The 18110-nt window shown below is 55.5% G+C and overlaps 1 protein-coding gene across 2 annotated transcripts; it reads right to left on the bottom strand.

Annotated features, from left to right (window-relative positions):
- Positions 1-423: 423 nt before the first annotated feature.
- On the bottom strand, positions 424-17935 carry LOC136319132 (NAD-dependent protein deacetylase sirtuin-3, mitochondrial-like). 2 transcript variants are annotated; one of them, XM_066252513.1, is made up of 7 exons: positions 17814-17935; positions 11932-12123; positions 11618-11850; positions 9209-9309; positions 5275-5436; positions 2296-2505; positions 424-773 (listed from the first exon to the last, which is right to left on the bottom strand). In XM_066252513.1, the coding sequence occupies exons 1-7, from the start codon at positions 17894-17896 to the stop codon at positions 753-755; spliced, it is 1002 nt and encodes a 333-aa protein (XP_066108610.1). In that variant the 5' UTR covers positions 17897-17935; the 3' UTR covers positions 424-752. The 2 variants fall into 2 exon arrangements, with proteins under 2 accessions (XP_066108610.1, XP_066108612.1); XM_066252515.1 differs by lacking the exon at positions 11932-12123 and having other exon boundaries at positions 17814-17927.
- Between the last annotated feature and the right edge of the window lie 175 nt (positions 17936-18110).

Below are 18110 nucleotides of genomic sequence, written 5' to 3'. Positions count from 1 at the left end.
CACCTGTGCTGATGGGGGGGTACAGCCTGGAACGCCCGTGCTGATTGGGGGATGCAGCCTGGGAGGGTGTGCCGGCCAACGCCCGTGCTGATGGGGGGGTGCAGCCTGGGACGCCTGTGCTGATTGGGGGGTGCAGCCTGGGAGGGTGTGCCGGCCGACACCCGTGCTGATTGGGGGTGCAGCCTGGGACACCTGTGCTGATGGGGGGGTGCAGCCTGGGAGGGTGTGCTGGCCGGCGCCCGTGCTGATGGGGGGGTGCAGCCTGGGACGCCTGTGCTGATGGGGGGGTGCAGCCTGGGACGCCCGTGCTGATGGGGGGGTGCAGCCTGGGAGGGTGTGCTGGCCGCAGCCGCCCTCTGCTCCGGGTCCATGTTCTGGGTTGGCCATAATTTCTTTCTTTCTTTTTTTTTTTTTTTAAACATATTCCAGTAGACTTTTTTTTTTTTTTTTTTTAATTCATTTTAGAGAGGAGAGAGAAAGGGAGAGAAAGAGACAGAGAAGAAGAGAGAGAGAGAAGAAGGTGGGGAGGAGCTGGAAGCATCAACTCTCATATGTGCCTTGACCAGGCAAGCCCAGGGTTTCAAACCAGCGACCTCAGCATTTCCAGGTTGATGCTTTATCCACTGCGCCACCACAGGTCAGGCCGGCCATAATTTCTAAACCTCCCCACGCTGTTCTTCAGGCATGAGGTCTGTTCAGAAATGGGTGGTGGCTCCATGTAACCACTCCTGGTCTGGGGAACGGCTGTCACACTATCTGTCCCGTCCACTGAGCTGGAACACAAAGGAGACAGTGAACCGGTTACCTGAAAACACCTTGGCAGGAAACATCTCAGAGCCTAGGCACAAACTACTTCTTAAAAACGAAGCTTCGCTGTCTCTGAAAATGCTGTTGAGACAAATTAAGATGACGCCAGTAGGGTTGGGCAAGACTGGGTGGCTAAACAAAGGGCCTTATTTAAGCAGCCAGTCAAGCTGTACCCCAAACGGTCTGGCCCGAAGGACTGCGTGGTTAGAGCATCATACCGAAGCATACTGATGGACAGTGTGATCCCCGGTCAGGGTACATACAGGAACAGGTCACTGTTCCTGTCTCCCTTCTAAAATCAATAAAATTTAAAAAAATAAAAGGGTGTGCCAACCTGTACTCTTGAATAGCAAATCTAACCCCCTAAAATCATAACCCAAATTTATATTATGAAACTAGGAAATTCCACAGGTCTAAACTTATAGGACTAGTTCTCAAATGGGGGGGGGGGTACTTGACTTAATCTTGCTGTGAGGGGAGTCAAAGCCTGAATAAGGCTCCTGAGCAAACGAGGTCTGAGCGAGGCACCTGCCGCTCCCAGCACAGAGCGTCGGGCTGATTCTCTGTTTCTGTAAAGCAATGAAAAAATAGCCTGGACTTGGGTGGTCTTGACTTCCTTCCATGTGAGAAACGGCACCAGCCGACATGTGAGCCCCGAGAACCAAGCTGGAAGGAAAGGCCTGAGGTACCAGTGGCACTGGTGTGTGACGTGGCAATGTGAGTGCCAGTCTCACCCTTAGTCAGCCTCGAATTCTCTGGACCAACGTGGTAGGAAAGGAGGCTGCTGCCAGAGGAACTGACAGCAGTCACAGCGTGTGGGGGGGGTTCCCAAAACATCAGCCTCAGGGCCACAGGAGCCAATCGGCCCATCCTGGCAAATCCCGCAGGCAGTGTTCTGCCTGCAGAGTGCTGTCCTCTGAGGCAGCTGGACTCCAGACACTCGATGCGACCTCCTGGAGAGTCCCCCTCACAGCAAGGTGACACATGCTGAGTCTTGTGGGAAACCGTTTTCTGTAACCTCGCGTGTCTGTGGGGCTGAAGTCTAGAGCTTCAAGGCTCTGGCATGCTATTTCTGCCCTCAGCAGACAGGTCAGCGGCTCCCACACCACTTCCTGAAGCATCACCATGGGGCCTCATCCCACACAGGCACAGAGAACTCCACATCTCACAGCTCCCGCCCGTCACCTCAGAACCAGGCCTTAGCACAGAGCTGTGGAAGCCGCCTTATTTCCGGGAACAAAAGGCACGGCTGACGTGCACGCTGCACACGGCCTGGGTCCCGGACTTGTGTCCCTGCTCTGCACCTGTCAGCAGGCCCTCGGCCGGTGTCCTCCTCCCTAAGCATAGGTCATAGGAACCAACAGCCCTGATTCATGAGCCCAGAGAGTTCCAGGTCGAGCCTGGTCCAGCACTGACAGCCAGCATTACTATCACTGTTACTGTCTTAGCTCCGCCCCCAGAGGGGTGACCCGGCTCAGCAGCTGGTACCTTCCCGGTCTCCCGCTGGACAAGGTCCTTCAGCTCTTCTGTCCAGCCCAGCAGTGCCACCAGCCTTTCCACGCTGTCAACCAGGTCCCCCAGCTGCACCACGTCCTTACTGCGAGGATGCCAGGCCAAGGCCCCCACTGCTTCCCGGTTCATGAACAGTCGGGGCACGGAGCTGCGCACGGCCTCAGACAGGCTGGCGAAAGGTTCCACCTGAAAGCTGCCGGACGTGAGGAGCAATGTCCAGCCTCCAGCCCCTCAGCAGGCTGGTGCTGAGCCCTGGGGAGGGAGTGAGGAGCAATGTCCAGCCTCCGGCCCCTCAGCAGGCTGGTGCTGAGCCCTGGGGAGGGAGTGAGGAGCAATGTCCAGCCTCCGGCCCCTCAGCAGGCTGGTGCTGAGCCCTGGGGAGGGAGTGAGGAGCAATGTCCAGCCTCCGGCCCCTCAGCAGGCTGGTGCTGAGCCCTGGGGAGGGAGTGAGGAGCAATGTCCAGCCTCCGGCCCCTCAGCAGGCTGGTGCTGAGCCCTGGAGAGGGAGACCCACCACCCATCTCAGGCCCTCCTCTGCTGCTCCCTCACCCACAACGGTTTTTCTGTTGCCCACTTCCAGCTACTGCGGGTCTCCCTGCCCAGGCTCGTTGAGGCTCAACTCCAGCAATTACACACAATCTCACCTGTCCTCCCCACCTCCAGGCCACATCTCCCAGCACACCCTGACATGTGACACATCTTGTCATCTGTCCCCACTCCCTGCGGCAAGGACCTGGTCCCACACTGAGTGTATGTGAGAGATCTGGCATTTCTCTATGATCAGTGAAGTTCATCCTCTCTGATGGGGGCTCCCAATGTGCCCACAGGCCGGGTGCTGGCCCCTCTCCACAACCACCACGCAGACCTTCAGACAGGCCTGTCTCGGGCCATGTGTTTGCACCCAGCTCTCAGTAGTACGCTCATTCAAGCGTCAGTGTGGGCCCTGGCTGGTTGGCTCATAGGTAGAGTGTCACTCCGGCATGTGGATATCCCAGGTTTAATGCCCAGTCAGGGCACACAGGAGGGGCGCCCATCTGCTTCTCCAATGGGCGTCACACTGTCCCACCTGCACAAACACCCAGCTGCATCACCCCTGGGTTACCACCTGCTCCACGCCTGTCCCCATGATCTGTTCAGGATACAGCCCTCAGAGGACAGGAGTCAGACCATCATCACTGCTGCTGTCCGTCTCTGCTGCAGTGTCTCCTCCAGAGCTCTCCCCTCACACTCGCACCTCCTCCAGCCCCTGACCATCCCAGCTCCTGACCATCCCAGCTCCTGACCAGTCCCAGCTCCTGACCAGTCCCAGCCTCCTGGCCATCCCAGCTCCTGACCAGTCCCAGCTCCTGACCAGTCCCAGCTCCTGACCAGTCCCAGCCCCTGACCAGTCCCAGCTCCTGACCAGTCCCAGCTCCTGACCATCCCAGCCCCGTCTAGACTTTCTGTGCCAGATGTCATGCTTCCCACAGCACAGCTGGCCCGGACACTCACCGTGTGTCCAAAGCACACACCAGACAAATATGCTGAGTCCACACACCGCCCTGGCCTCTAGGGCTGGCCAGGCCCTGACCACAGGTCCTTCTTGTCCTTCTGGCCCTTCAACCCTGGTGCCTACATCCAACCAGGTACAGCCTATGCCTTGGTCGCATTTCTTGCCCTCCTCACACCCTTTACAAATGGCCTTCTTCCAATCCAGATGGGGAACACTTCTCGGACATGCCCAGCAGGCAGTCTCCCTGGCACCGCACACACACGTGCAGGATGTCCTCCCTTCAGATTCCTCCTCACAGCAAGCGCTCTGCACCTCTGAAGTCCGAGCCAGCAGTCCCTGTCCTCAGCGTCTCACTGGCCGCAGGGTCTGACCACGCCCAGCGCTCTGCTTTTCCCAGGACCAGCCTCCTAGACACCTGCTTGCCTTAGTCCTACTCCCAGCAGTCTCTGATCCTGACACTACATCCCTCATCAAGCTCTTCAAGTCTGTCACTGCTGCTAGCACAAAACTGGTCTGTGACTCAGGAAGCCAGCTTCTGCCCGCTGCCCCCATGCCCCCCACAGTGCACCCTTCTCCCCCCCACGCCCCCACAGTGCACCCTCCTCCCCCCCATACCCCCACGCACCCCCCACACCCCCACAGTGCACCCTTCTCCCCCACACACACATGCACCCCCCACAGTGCACCCCTCCCCCCCACACACAGAGGCATCCCCCACAGTGCACCCTTCTCCCCCCCACACGCACCCCCCACAGTGCACCCCTCCCCCCCACACACACCCCCACAGTGCACCGTTCTCCCCCCCCACACCCCCTACAGTGCACCCTTCTCCCCCCCACACCCCCTACAGTGCATCCTTCTCCCCCCACACACGCACCCTCCCACAGTGCACCCTTCTACCCCCACACACCCTCCCACAGTGCACCCTTCTCCCCCCCACATGCACCCCCCACAGTGCACCCTTCTACCCCCCACACACCCTCCCACAGTGCACCCTTCTCCCCCCCACAGTGCACCCTTCTCCCCCCCACACACACACCCCCACAGTGCACCGTTCTCCCCCCCACAGTGCACCCTTCTACCCCCCACACACGCACCCTCCCACAGTGCACCCTTCTCCCCCCCACACGCACCCCCCACAGTGCACCCCTCCCCCACACACCCCCACAGTGCACCCTTCTACCCCCCACACACGCACCCCCCACAGTGCACCCTTCTCCCCCCCACACGCACCCCCCACAGTGCACCCTTCTCCCCCCCACACACACCCCCCCACAGTGCACCGTTCTCCCCCCCACACACCCCCTACAGTGCATCCTTCTCCCCCCCACAGTGCACCCCTCCCCCCACACACGCACACGCATGCGCACACACGCACACACCCCCACAGTGCACCCTTCCCCTACACACGCACACGCACACACACGCACACGCTTCCTGCAACCCTGAGCCTGTGGACAAACCTGCAAGGAGGTCCCCAGGATGAGCAGTAGGTCTGCGGTGGGGAAATCCACCACATGCAGCCAGAACCTCTGGGGCAGCGCCTCCCCAAAGAACACGATGTCGGGCTTCACCACGCCCGTGCAGACTGCGCAGCGGGGGATGCTGCCCCCCCTCACAGCGGCCTGGGGAGACGCAGAAAACGGGTCTAAGATATCCCAACACGTAAAAAGAGACAAAACAACTTAAAATCGCAAGCCCTCACAGCAGCCAAGTAGTACAATTAACCCCCATGTACATACCAGCTTCACCACGACAGTATATACATTGTTTCAAAGAGCACCCAACATTTTGAGGGACTCCAACTCTGTGACGCTCTGGGAAAGGGAGCTGAGGGGACAGTGAAGGATCGGGGGCTGCCAGGGGTGGGAGGGCAGGAACGGGGCTCACTGATGTGTGGATCCGGGTTCCCTTTTGGGGTGAAGGATGTTTTCAATTAGAAAGAGGTGATGCCCGGCTGGGGAGCTCAGCTGGTGAGAGCATCCGCCCAACAATCTAAGTTTTGCGGGTTTGACCCCCCGTCAGGGCACACACAAGAATCAACCAAAGAATGTATACATAAGTGGAACAAACATCTCTCTCTCTCTCTCCCTTCCTCTCTCTCTCAAAGTAATTTTTAAAATTTTTTATTTTTTTAAGTGAGAGGAGAGGAGATACACAGATTCCCACACACACCCAACTGGGATCGACCCAGCAACCCCATCTGAGGTCGATACTCGAATCAGCTGAGCTACTGGCTGTGAGAGAGAAGAGGGAGAGAAGGGGAAGAGGGATGGAGAGAAAAGCAGAGGGTCGCTTCTCCTTTGTGCCCTGACCGGGTATCGAACCTGGGACATCTGCATGCAGGGCTGACACTGTACCCACTGAGCCAACCAGTCAGGGCTCTAAAATTTTTTTTTTCTAAAATTAATTTTTAAAAATTAAAAAATAGGCCCTGGCCAGTTGGCTCAGTAGTAGAGCGACGACCCATCATGTGGAAATTTCAGGTTCAATCCCCGGTCAGGACACAAAGGAGAAGCGACCATCTGCTTCTCCACCTCTGCCCCTCCACCTTCTCCTCTCTCTCTTTCTTCTGTTGAAGCCATGGCTTACCGTGACCCCGCAATACAGTTCCTCATGTTGCGGTGACCCCAAAACAAAAAATAATTTCGGTGGCTACTTCATAACTGTAATTTTGCTACAGTTATGATTTGGAATGTAAATACCTGATATGCATTATGTATTTTCCTATGGCTTTAGACGACCCCGCCGGGGTCGCGACCCACAGGTTGAGAACCGCTGGCTTAACTGATTCAAGCATGTTGGCCTTGGATGCTGAAAATGGCTCCGTGGAGCCTCTGCCTCAGGTGCTAAGAAATAGCTTTGTTCTGAGCATGGCCCAAGACGGGCAGAGCATCAGCCCCAAAGGGGGGTTGCCAGGTGGATCCTGGCTGGGGAACATGAGGGAATCTGTCTCTGTATCTCTCCTACTCTCACTTAAAAAAATAAAAGAGGTGATGGCTGCACCACAGGGTGAACACACTGAGTGCCAGTGACTTGTACTCTAACATGACTGTTTTATGTTGTGTGGGTTTCACCCAATAAAACATAAAACACAGGGTCTGTGTCACGTTGATGTTTCACTTTTATCTCTAAGATGCTCATTCAGCTCTGTTCCACTCCACCGGCAGACGCCCGTCCTGCAGAAGCACAAGCGTGGGCATCTCTACTGTGAACCTCCTAAATATCCCACAACAGGTGAGAGGCCAGGTGTAATCTCTGTAGTCACAAAAACAGGGAGCAGACTGTACTTACTGACAAAACATCCCTGAACTTCTGCTCAGTAACGAAGCAAGGTGCAGAATTTTAAGCTCAGAGGTCCCACTACTGAAAACACTGTGACTGTGTGTGGGAGGAGGTATGTATGTGTGTGTGTTTTTTTGTTGTTGTTTTTTTGTGTGTGTATTTTTCCAAAGCTAGAAACGGGGAGAGACAGTCAGACAGACTCCCGCATGCGCCCGACCGGGATCCACCCGGCATGCCCACCAGGGGGCAACGCTCCGCCCACCAGGGGGCGATGCTCTGCCCCTCCGGGGGGTCACTCTGCCATGACCAGAGCCACTCTACCGCCTGGGGCAGAGGCCAGGGAGCCATCCTCAGCGCCCGGGCCATCTTTGCTCCAATGGAGCATCGGCTGTGGGAGGGGAAGAGAGAGACAGAAAGGAAGGAGAGGGGTGGAGAAGCAGATGGGCACTTCTCCTGTGTGCCCTGGCCGGGAATTGAACCTGGGACTTCTGCACGCCAGGCCGACGCTCTACCACTGAGCCAACCGACCAGGGCCACGTGTGTGTTTTTATACACGTCTTTTTTTTTTTTAATATTTTATTTATTGCCTGACTGGTGGTGACACAGTAGTGAAAGAGTCGACTTGGGACTCTGAGGCACCAGGTTTGAAACCCAGAGGTTGCTGGCTTGAGTGTGGGCTCCTCCAGCTTGAGTGCAGGGTTGCCAGCTTGAGTCTGAGATCACAGACATGACTACGGTCGCTGGCTTGAGCAAGGGGTCTCTGGCTCCACTTGAGCCCCCAGATCATGGCACAGATGAGAAGCAATCAATGAACAACTAAAGTGACCCAACTACAAGTTGATCCCTCTCATCTCTCTCTCTCTCTCTCTCAAAAAAAAGAGATTTTATTTATTGATTTTATAGAGAAAGGAGAGTGGAATGAGAAGTATCAACTCATAGTTGCTTCACTTTACTTATTTATTTATTAAAGGCTTTATTTATTGATTATAGAGAGAAAGGTGGGGCGGGGGGAGCATCAACTCATAGTTGCTTCTGATATGTGCCTTGACCAGGCAAGCCTGGGGTTTTGAACCAGTGACCTCAGTATTCCAGGTTGCCGCTATATCCTCTGCACCACCACAGGTCAGGCACACAAATCTTTTTACTTTTTTTTTTTTTTTTTTTTGTATTTTTCTGAAGTTGGAAACAGGGAGGCAGTCAGACAGACTCCCACATGCGCTCGACCGGCATGCCCACCAGGGGGCGATGCTCTGCCCATCTCTGCCCGGGCGTCACTCTGTTGCAACCAGAGCCATTCTGGCACCTGAGGCAGAGGCCACAGAGCCATCCTCAGTGCCCGGGCCAACTCTGCTCCAATGGAGCCTCAGCTGCGGGAGGGGAAGAGAGAGACAGAGAGGAAGGAGAGGGGGAGGAGTGGAGAAGCAGATGGGCGCTTCTCCTGTGTGCCCTGGCCGGGAATCGAACCCGGGACTGCTGCACGCCAGACTGACGCTCTACCACAGAGCCAACCGGCCAGGGCTCAAATCTTTTTTTTTTTTTTTTTTACAAAGGCAGAGATAGACAGGGACAGACAGATAGGAACGGAGAGAGATGAGAAGCATCAATCATCAGTTTTTCGTTGTGACTTCTTAGTTGTTCATTGATTGCTCCCTCACATGTGCCTTGACCGCGGGCCTTCAGCAGACCGAGCAACCCCTTGCTGGAGCCAGCGACCCTGGGTCCAAGCTGGTGAGCTTTTTGCCCAAGCCAGATGAGCCCACGCTCAAGCTGGCGACCTCGGGGTCTTGAACCTGGGTCCCCCGCATCCCAGTCCGACGCTCTATCCACTGCGCCACCACCTGGTCAGGCTCAAATCTTTTTTTTAAAGGCATCAACATTACACACCAAACTGTTACAAGTGGTTGACGGGAGATTCCCCTTTCCTACATATTCCTGTACACCTTAATTTTTTACAAGCATGTATTACATTTCTAATTTTCAAATAAAGGAGAATATTTTCACACCATTACTGTTCCATCTTTATGACAAAATGCTCATAAAATTCCACTTTCTAGGTCACCCCCACCACCCCCCGAAAATGCAGAAGGGAGAACCGTCTGAATGACAACTCACCCAGAAGTCCTCCCCTGGGAAGTTTCTGAGGCAGACAGTGCACGTGGCAGAGGCAAAGGACCCATGAGCTTCAACCAGCTTGGAGTCAGGAATGCCCGACGCTGAAAGTGAAACCACAGCTGAGGGCAGCTGCCTCTGGTGGGCACACTGGCCCCAGAGCACACCTTCTGGGCTTAGGAGCCCCTGGGAGGAGTTGCAACCTCACTGAAGCCTGATAACCTTCCCTCTGTCACCAAAAGGGACGCCCCTTGACCAGAGAGCAGAGCAGAGGAGAGGGCTCCCCATGGAGCCGTCACATGAACACGGCCTGGAGACACAGCACACACAGGTGATGTATGTTCAGGTAAAACTTACTCTAACACCTAGGCAAACAGTTTCTACTCTACAGACACCAAATAAAGGTGAGAAAGTAACAGAAATACAATAAATTTCCAAAACTTGTGGGAAAACAGACATGCAGTAACATGACGACACATCTCACCACTGCTGGCTCCTAAAAAGCTGTGGGTGAGCAGATGTGTCCCAGCTGCAGGCGGCCCCCCGCCATGGCAGTATTTGTCCTGACTGCACAGCCTGGAGCCACGGCCAGGGGCCCGCCGCCCCCCAGGCCTGCCCCGCACACCTCCGGGAGCAGACACCGTCCCCACGGAACTGCCCCGCACACCTCCGGGGGCAGACACCGTCCCCACGGAACTGCCCCGCACACCTCCGGGGGCAGACACCGTCCCCACGGGCCTGCCCCGCACACCTCCGGGGGCAGACACCGTCCCCACGGAACTGCCCCGCACACCTCCGGGGGCAGACACCGTCCCCACGGAACTGCCCCGCACACCTCCGGGGGCAGACACCGTCCCCACGGAACTGCCCCGCACACCTCCGGGGGCAGACACCGTCCCCACGGGCCTGCCCCGCACACCTCCGGGGGCAGACACCGTCCCCACGGGCCTGCCCCGCACACCTCCGGGGGCAGACACCGTCCCCACGGGCCTGCCCCGCACACCTCCGGGGGCAGACACCGTCCCCACGGGCCTGCCCCGCACACCTCCGGGGGCAGACACCGTCCCCACGGGCCTGCCCCGCACACCTCCGGGGGCAGACACCGTCCCCACGGGCCTGCCCCGCACACCTCCGGGGGCAGACACCGTCCCCACGGGCCTGCCCCGCACACCTCCGGGGGCAGACACCGTCCCCACGGGCCTGCCCCGCACACCTCCGGGGGCAGACACCGTCCCCACGGGCCTGCCCCGCACACCTCCGGGGGCAGACACCGTCCCCACGGGCCTGCCCCGCACACCTCCGGGGGCAGACACCGTCCCCACGGGCCTGCCCCGCACACCTCCGGGGGCAGACACCGTCCCCACGGGCCTGCCCCGCACACCTCCGGGGGCAGACACCGTCCCCACGGGCCTGCCCCGCACACCTCCGGGGGCAGACACCGTCCCCACGGGCCTGCCCCGCACACCTCCGGGGGCAGACACCGTCCCCACGGGCCTGCCCCGCACACCTCCGGGGGCAGACACCGTCCCCACGGGCCTGCCCCGCACACCTCCGGGGGCAGACACCGTCCCCACGGGCCTGCCCCGCACACCTCCGGGGGCAGACACCGTCCCCACGGGCCTGCCCCGCACACCTCCGGGGGCAGACACCGTCCCCACGGGGTGTCCACAGCTGGACAACTCTTCTAGCAAGGAACCTTTTCCTGGAGTGGAGGTGACTCCTTTTATCAAACCACAGACATGCAGCCTGGCTGAGTGACGGTTAGGGTTAGTTGCCGGTCAGCACCGGTAGTGTCGCCTCAGGGAGGAAAAGGCCCCAGCGCATGACCCTCTAAAATGCACAGCCGGGCTCTGCACCGCCTCGGAGCCACTGCTATGGCTGCTACGCAGACACAGCCAAGAAATCATCCGTCATATACTGAGTCTGACGATAGTAAGGAATTATTGGTGATTTATGTGATATTGTAGTTACATTTTAAAAGTCTTTGTCTTCTAGAGATAGCCATCATGAGTTCATACATTAAATTTATAACATGAGAAATCTGTTTCAAAATAATCCAGAAACGAGAGAGAAAAACGTGAGGAGGGTGTAAGGGATGACTGGGCATGAGGTTCATCCGCTCTTCTCTTTACGCTCACATGCTCGAAACATCCCACAGCAACGTTTTTAAAAAGAAGTCATCATATCAGATGAGCAAAACTAGAAGCTTCTGATGTCAACTTCAGCTCTATCCAAACCTCAGACCTGCAGGCACACTGGTAAACAGGTCCAACCACGAGGTCCCATCAGTGACCTCCCAGTGGGCGTCTGGGTGAGGAGCAAGGATGGCCCAAGCACAGACTCAGCACCCTGACTATCTACCTCTAAGGCAGCTGAGGGGTCCCGCGGCGGGGGCCCTGGGGCCGGCCTCACCTCGCTCCAGCCCGTCTATGTTCTGTGTGTAGAGCCGCAGCAGCAGCCCCTTGTCGTGCAGCAGTCGGAGGAAGTAGTGAATGACGTTGGGCCTGTAGCTCCCAGGAAACATGTCCCTGGCCCATGTGAAAAAGGGTTTGGGGTTGTGAAAGAAGTACGTGAGTTCAAAAATGGCCTCCGGGTACGGGACATCACAGTGCTGGAGGCTGCTGTAGAAGCCAGTCCCTGGAGACCTGCAGAGAGAAGCCACAACCATCAGAGAGCAGGCAGGGGAGCAGCAGGGCCAGAGGGGACCACGTGGGTTCGGCGGGCACCTGAAGTCTGGGATGCCGCTGGGAGTGCTGATGCCAGCCCCCACCATGACCACCACCCTCTGGCAGGCCCTGGCTCGAATCAGCTCAGCGATGTCCTGAAGGGAGAGCTTCTCCTTCTGACTGTCACCTCCATTTCCAAAGACACTTGAGGCAGCAGCAGGAAGCGATATGGGTGTCTTTCCACCTGCAACACTGACAGAAAAGGGAGGGTGACCAGGGAACTGCCACCAAGCACACCCACGCGGGGGCTGTGAGACATCCGCCCTTCCCTGACACTACTGCTGAGATGACCACGCAAGGCCCTCCTGTTCCCCATCACGAATGAATATTGGGCTCAACTCCAAAATCAAGACTTACTTGGGGGCAAAAAAGTTTGTGTGAATGGAACTGTGCAAATGTGGAAAGCAGAGTTCCCCGCCCCAGTTATCACTGTCCAGTGTTGACAGGGTCAGCTACACACCAGGGGCTCAGTGTTTCCCGCCCCAGTTATCACTGTCCAGTGCTGACAGGGTCAGCTACACACCAGGGGCTCAGCCCAGAGTCAGGAGCGCCCCTTGTGGGCTGCAGGCACGCTTCACAGAGCCTTCCACACTAACACACCTGGATGTGACAAATATGTCGTGACATTGAAAGAGAATTAAACATCTCAAACGTTACACCGAGTATTGTCAAGTAGACAATTGAAAAGTAGATTCTAGAGACCATTCCAGAAAGAAATGTCCACACCGTAACAGCCAGGGGTTCAGACTGCTGCCAACTTCAACATCCACAGCCAGTCTAGAGGCTGCTCACGTCAGAGCCACGGTGAGGCAGGGAGTGGGCACTCCCCGCAGAGCTCTGGAAGTCTGCTTGGTCCCCTCCAGGAGCAAGGAACCAAGACTCACAGAAGCTCCCCGTTTAGGAGTATGAGACGGTCTTCCACAGGACCAAGGAGCAGGACACACAGTGAAACAAGCCCCAGCTCTCAGGGAGCCCCGGGACAGCAACGGGAAGAAACAGAGCAGTACCAGTAACGAACGCTGAAAGCCAGAGGCTGCGCTCCACTCAAGGGCTGGGAAGGGCCCCCTGAGCTGATGACCTGCTCTTCGGCCCTCACTTGCATCTAACCAAGCTGCACAGCTCTATCTCCTGGTATCACGCTGGTCACTCACCCAGAGTTCAGGACTGCCCGCCCACTGCTCAGGGAACCTTTCTCAAACCCCAGAGGCTGGACATGTATGACTTCAGGATAGAGCGCCCTCCACCCTGACGGGAATAAGGAGGCAACAAATTGAACAAACAACCCTCCCAGATGATGAGTCTAAGTGAACGCAGACATAAATACAGGAAACTGCCTGGCTTGTGGTGGCACAGGGGACAGAGCGTTGAACTGGAGCCAAAGTCACTAGTTTGAAACCCGGAGATTACCTGGTCAAGGCACATAGGAGAAGTAGTAACAAGCAAGCAATGAATAACTACACTGAAGAAACTATACTTCTTGCTGTGAAAAATAAAACAAAACACTAAACAAAACAGGAAACAGAGTATTTCTTTTTTTTTACCTGTCCTGACTGGGGATCAAACTGGCAACCTCTCTGCTTTGGGACGATGCTCTAACTAACTAAGCTATTCAGCCAGGGCTCTTTAACTCACTTGTGATACATAAAAGAAATAAGAGCCCTGGCCAGTCGGCTCAGTGGAGAGAGCGTCAGCCTGGCATGTGGACGTCCCGGGTTCGAATCCCTGGTCAGGGCACACAAGAGAAGCGACTATCTGCTTCCCTCCCCCTCCTCTCCCTCTTGCCCTCCCACAGCCAGTGGCTCAATTGGTTCAAGGGTCAGCCCAGGCACTGAGTGTAGCTCTGTGGGTCCAAGTACATCAGCCTTAGGTGCTAAAAATAGCTCCATCAATTCAAACATTGGCTCCAAACAGGGGTTGTTGGGTGGATGCTGGTTAAGGTGCATGCAGGAGTCTGTCTCATTTCTCCTCCTCTCAAAAAAAAGGGAGGGAGGGAGAGAGGAAGGCGGAAGCCCCCTAAATGCAAATCTTTAGACACTTGTGAGTAAAATTTAGAGCTTATCTTCTAGGACCCTAACTCCCTCTCCTGCTTACTGTCTCTTTTGTTTCTTTTGCTCCTTACTGAATCAGCACTCAAATGTCTTACACATGGCTGCTGGGGTCTGTTGGCAGCTCTCTGCTCCCATAGGACCCTAACATCTTACCACTGCCTGTCCCACTTCAGGGACAACCCTCTCACATACTCCACCTTTCAGCCCAAGAGCTCCCTGGTTGTTATGTGCCTACACCCAGTTTCCTCTCCATCTCCACAAATCTCCCAGAGACGAGGCCCAGATCAAATGCCAGGTCCTCATGAAGCCACTGCTGACCCCAGTGGGAGGTCACCTGCCCTCCTCTGAAAGGTGACAGTACTGGCTCCCTGCTCCCTTCAGAGTCACCCCTTTCCTTCATGCAGAAACCCTACAGGGCTGCCCCTCACTCCACTCTAGGGTCAGCAACAGTGCAGTTCAGGGACTTGCTTGCCATTCAGTCCACATGCGTTCCTCTATGCTGTCACCTCTCATCACACAAAGTGTCATCTGGGTTATCCAAAGAACAGACCTCTGAAAGATGTATAATGAGAAAAAGGACCATGACAAGGGCTGCCTATGTGCAGGGCTGAGGACACCAAAAGCAGTCAGAACCCGAGCTTGCTGCCTGTCTCATCAAGTCACTCAAATATCCCAAGCCTCAGCTGCCAAAGCCAAGCAGGGCAGAGAGAGACGATTCTTACAGTCTTGTTTACAAAGGGTCTGCCGCAGCTGTCAACCTGCCCGCCAACAAGGCTCCCTCCTCCGGTGCTCCTGCAGACCCCTCAGCTCTGAACACAGCTCTGTCGCATGAACACATGCAGCTCTCTGAGAAAAGTCGAAAACATCTCCGAGGAGCTTTTCGAACGAGAAGTGGTCAGATGGTCAGGAAGGAATGTCAGTACCCTGGATCCAACCATGCCACTGAAAACCCAGCAGGCACTGAGCTCCTCCTAGACGCAAGCTGTTATAAGTACAGAAGGAAAGAGGGAAGTTGTGACACTGTGATTTATAAGAAACACAAATTTTGGTCCTCACCCATGATGGGCTCACAGCTCACCAAACATGTGGGCTACCCTAAGTGAAAAGAACACTGGGAGCACCCTTAATTGAAATATTTGGTCTTTTATCCTCAGTTCCTGACATTGAATCAGACCCATAAAGGAGTGTCTTCTTATTCATAACAAGCCCATTTCAATCATACTGACTGTGTAATGAGGGACTTTTGGAAGTCCCCTTAAGAGTGGGGACTTAGCTGCCAGGAGAACCAACCATAATTAGAGGGTTGGAACCTCCCTAAAAAAACAAAAAGTGGGGGACTCAGAGAGCTTCCAGATTGGAAAACCATCAAGCATCCATGTGCCTGGCACTAGGGCCCAGACACTGGGACTGAAACTCCTTTGTTGGGACCCTTCTGTTAGGTCAAGTAGCCAGTTAGATGAGCCAGGACTCACAAAGAGGGGAAGGGGTGAATTGCCCCCATGCATTCCTGCACATCTGCAGGGTCTAGATCAGGGGTCGGGGACCTATGGCTCTCGAGTCAGATGTGGCTCTTTTGATGGCTGCATCTGGCTGGCAAATCTTTAATAAAAAAAAACAAAACGTTAAAAATATTAAACATTCTCATGTGTTACAATCCATTCATTTCCTACCGCTCATGTTCATGGTTGCGGGTGGCTGGAGCCAATCACAGCTGTCCTCCGGGACAACACCACATTTTTATTGGATAATGCGCAATGTACACGGGTCGTTGTATGGCTCTCATGGAATTACATCTTAAAATGTGTGGCGTTCATGGCTCTCTCAGCCAAAAAGGTTCCCGACCCCTGGTCTAGATGAATCTTGGAACAGGCCTCACAACACCTGGTGGTCAGGAGTCCCCTGATACAGTATCAGCTACAATGAAAATCTGGAAAGGAAATACAGGGGGCCACGTGGACGACGAGAACGAAGTCTTCACTTGTCTAGTCGTGTCCTTTAGTGCCCTCTGTAATAAACCCGAGTCTAGCAATAAACCCTCTGTAATAAACCCGAGTTTAGTAAGTAAACTGGTTTCTGAGTCCTGTGAGCCACTCTAGCAAATTAATCAAAACTGGGAAGGGGGGTCATGTCATGGGAACCTCTGATTTATAGCCAGTCGGTCAGAAGCAGAGGTGACAGCCTGCACTGACATCTGAAGTGGGGGCAGTATCGTGGGACTGAGCCTTTAACTATGGGGTCTGGTGCTATCTCCAGATTGACAGTGTCAGAACTAAGTCAAATTTATGGGATTCCTAGTCAGTGTGGAGAAAATTGAACTGCTTGGTGGTGCTGAAAAAACTAACCACACATTGTAGAAATGACTGTTGTTGACACTGCTGAGTGCTTGTTGAACCCTGTGTCCCTTTCTCATCTGCATAAATGTTTCTCACTGAAAATCACGTGGACAGGATTTTACCAAATGTCTAGAATGTACTTAAGGTGTGAACTTAAGAGTCTACAGGTGGTAAGATTTACTGGGTGTAGGGGAGCAAGCATGGGTGCTCCCAGGAAAAGGGAAACAAAGATGATTTCATACAAGAGCCCAAAATCTAAACCTAAAGGGCAGAACGACTGTGCAAACCGACAGCTCCTCACAGGCCCCTGTGCCTCCTGTCCTGGGCAGAGTGTTACAAGGATCGGCTTGAGAGACCCAGCCTCTTAAGCAGCCCCCGGTCGCTCCCTTCACTATTCAAGCATGCCCCACCCTCACAACCGCAGATTCCGCTGTTGGGACAGGCTGCGTGGAAGCATGTGTCCACCTAGCTCCTGCTGTATCCTCAGCACCTACAACATTGTCTGGCACAGATTACAGGGAGCCAGTTCACTGTCCCTCGACCGTTGGAGGGCCGCCACATAGTGCTCCTCTCACTGACCACCAATGAAAGAGGTGCCCCTTCCGGAAGTGCAGAGGGGCGGGATAAATGGCCTCAGGGCGCCGGAGTTTGGGGACGCCTGGATTAAGAGTTTAAAGGCTTCTTAAACTCTTCTACGCTGAATAAAAATCTCCTCTGTATCACTTCATCAACCATTTCACTAATATTTTTAGGAACTGTGTTAGACAGCATCAAGTGACTATACCAACACTCACTTAACATTCGTCCAATATTGGGCATTGAACTTAGTTTCCTAACCAGCATGGGCTTTAAGATTTGTTTCATATGTGGCTTCAGTTTCCAGAAAATGATTCCAAAATATGCAATTACTGGGTAAAAAGAAGGCTATGAATACATGCTGGCGGAGATATTACCTGCACAACCTTCACAGGGGGCCATGAAATGCATCCAGTTTTAGACCCAGAGGTTCCACTACTAAGAATTTATCCAAAAAGTGAGCTGCAAACAAGCTAATTCACCACGGCATTGCCTGTAAGAGCTCAAGATTAGAAACTGTTTCAGAAGGACAAGGGTTAAGTGTATCGGACACATCGGTCGGATGGAACCCCACCGCTCAGTCTAGAAGACCGAGACAGCTCGTGTTCTGAAACAGAAGCCCGATCGCACTGCGAAGCGAAAAGCCAGGAACACACGAGACTCCTAAGGAGTGGCGGTGTCAACAACGGACACGTGAGCGCCGCGCGCCGCGCCCAGGGCCCCGCGAGAAAAAGGAGCCGGGCTGGGAACCGCTCACGCAGCGCAGGTTCTCCCGCCGCCCCGCCCACCGCGCGGGGGAGCCCGACAGCGGCCTCGCGCGGCTCGGGTGCCCTGCGCTTCCACTCAGACCAACGACCAGTACGGTAGCCCCGAGGCGGCCCGCTCCGCCCTGCTACCCCCTCCCGCGCCCGCTAGTCAGACGAACCGAGGCCGACGGGCCCAGGCCCGCTCACCGCCCGGGCCCCAGAGCCTTAGAGCGCGAACGGCACGCCGAGCCCACAGCGCCATGTTTGCCGCCGGCGCCCTGCGTCGTCGCGGCCGCGCGCTCGCCCCGCCCCGCGCACTAGCCCCGCCCCGCCCCGCGCGCTCGCCCCGCCCCGCGCGTGCCGGGCCGCAGACGCCAGGTTGGAGCGGTTCCCGAGTCCAAAGAGCTCCGCCCCGGAGACAAAGCGGGAGCCCGCGTTCTTCTCATCCCGCACTCCCCCCTTTTTCTTCATTCGGG

Source organism: Saccopteryx bilineata, chromosome 1 (genome assembly GCF_036850765.1).
Source record: "Saccopteryx bilineata isolate mSacBil1 chromosome 1, mSacBil1_pri_phased_curated, whole genome shotgun sequence".
Taxonomy (NCBI): Eukaryota; Metazoa; Chordata; class Mammalia; order Chiroptera; family Emballonuridae; genus Saccopteryx; species Saccopteryx bilineata.
The sequence above is the reverse complement of the archived record's forward strand: the minus strand, read 5'-3'. Positions and strand labels throughout refer to the sequence as shown.

Bases quoted from the DNA above. Each gene is read 5' to 3' on its own strand.
- LOC136319132 (XM_066252513.1), bottom strand. From the start codon at position 17,896: ATGGCGCTGTGGGCTCGGCGTGCCGTTCGCGCTCTAAGGCTCTGGGGC. The intron at 12,124-17,813 runs GTTCGTCTGACT...CTTTTCTGTCAG, and splicing joins GCCTGGGCCCGTCGGCCTCG to TGTTGCAGGTGGAAAGACAC. The intron at 774-2,295 runs GTACCAGCTGCT...TTTGTGTTCCAG, and splicing joins TCCAGCGGGAGACCGGGAAG to CTCAGTGGACGGGACAGATA.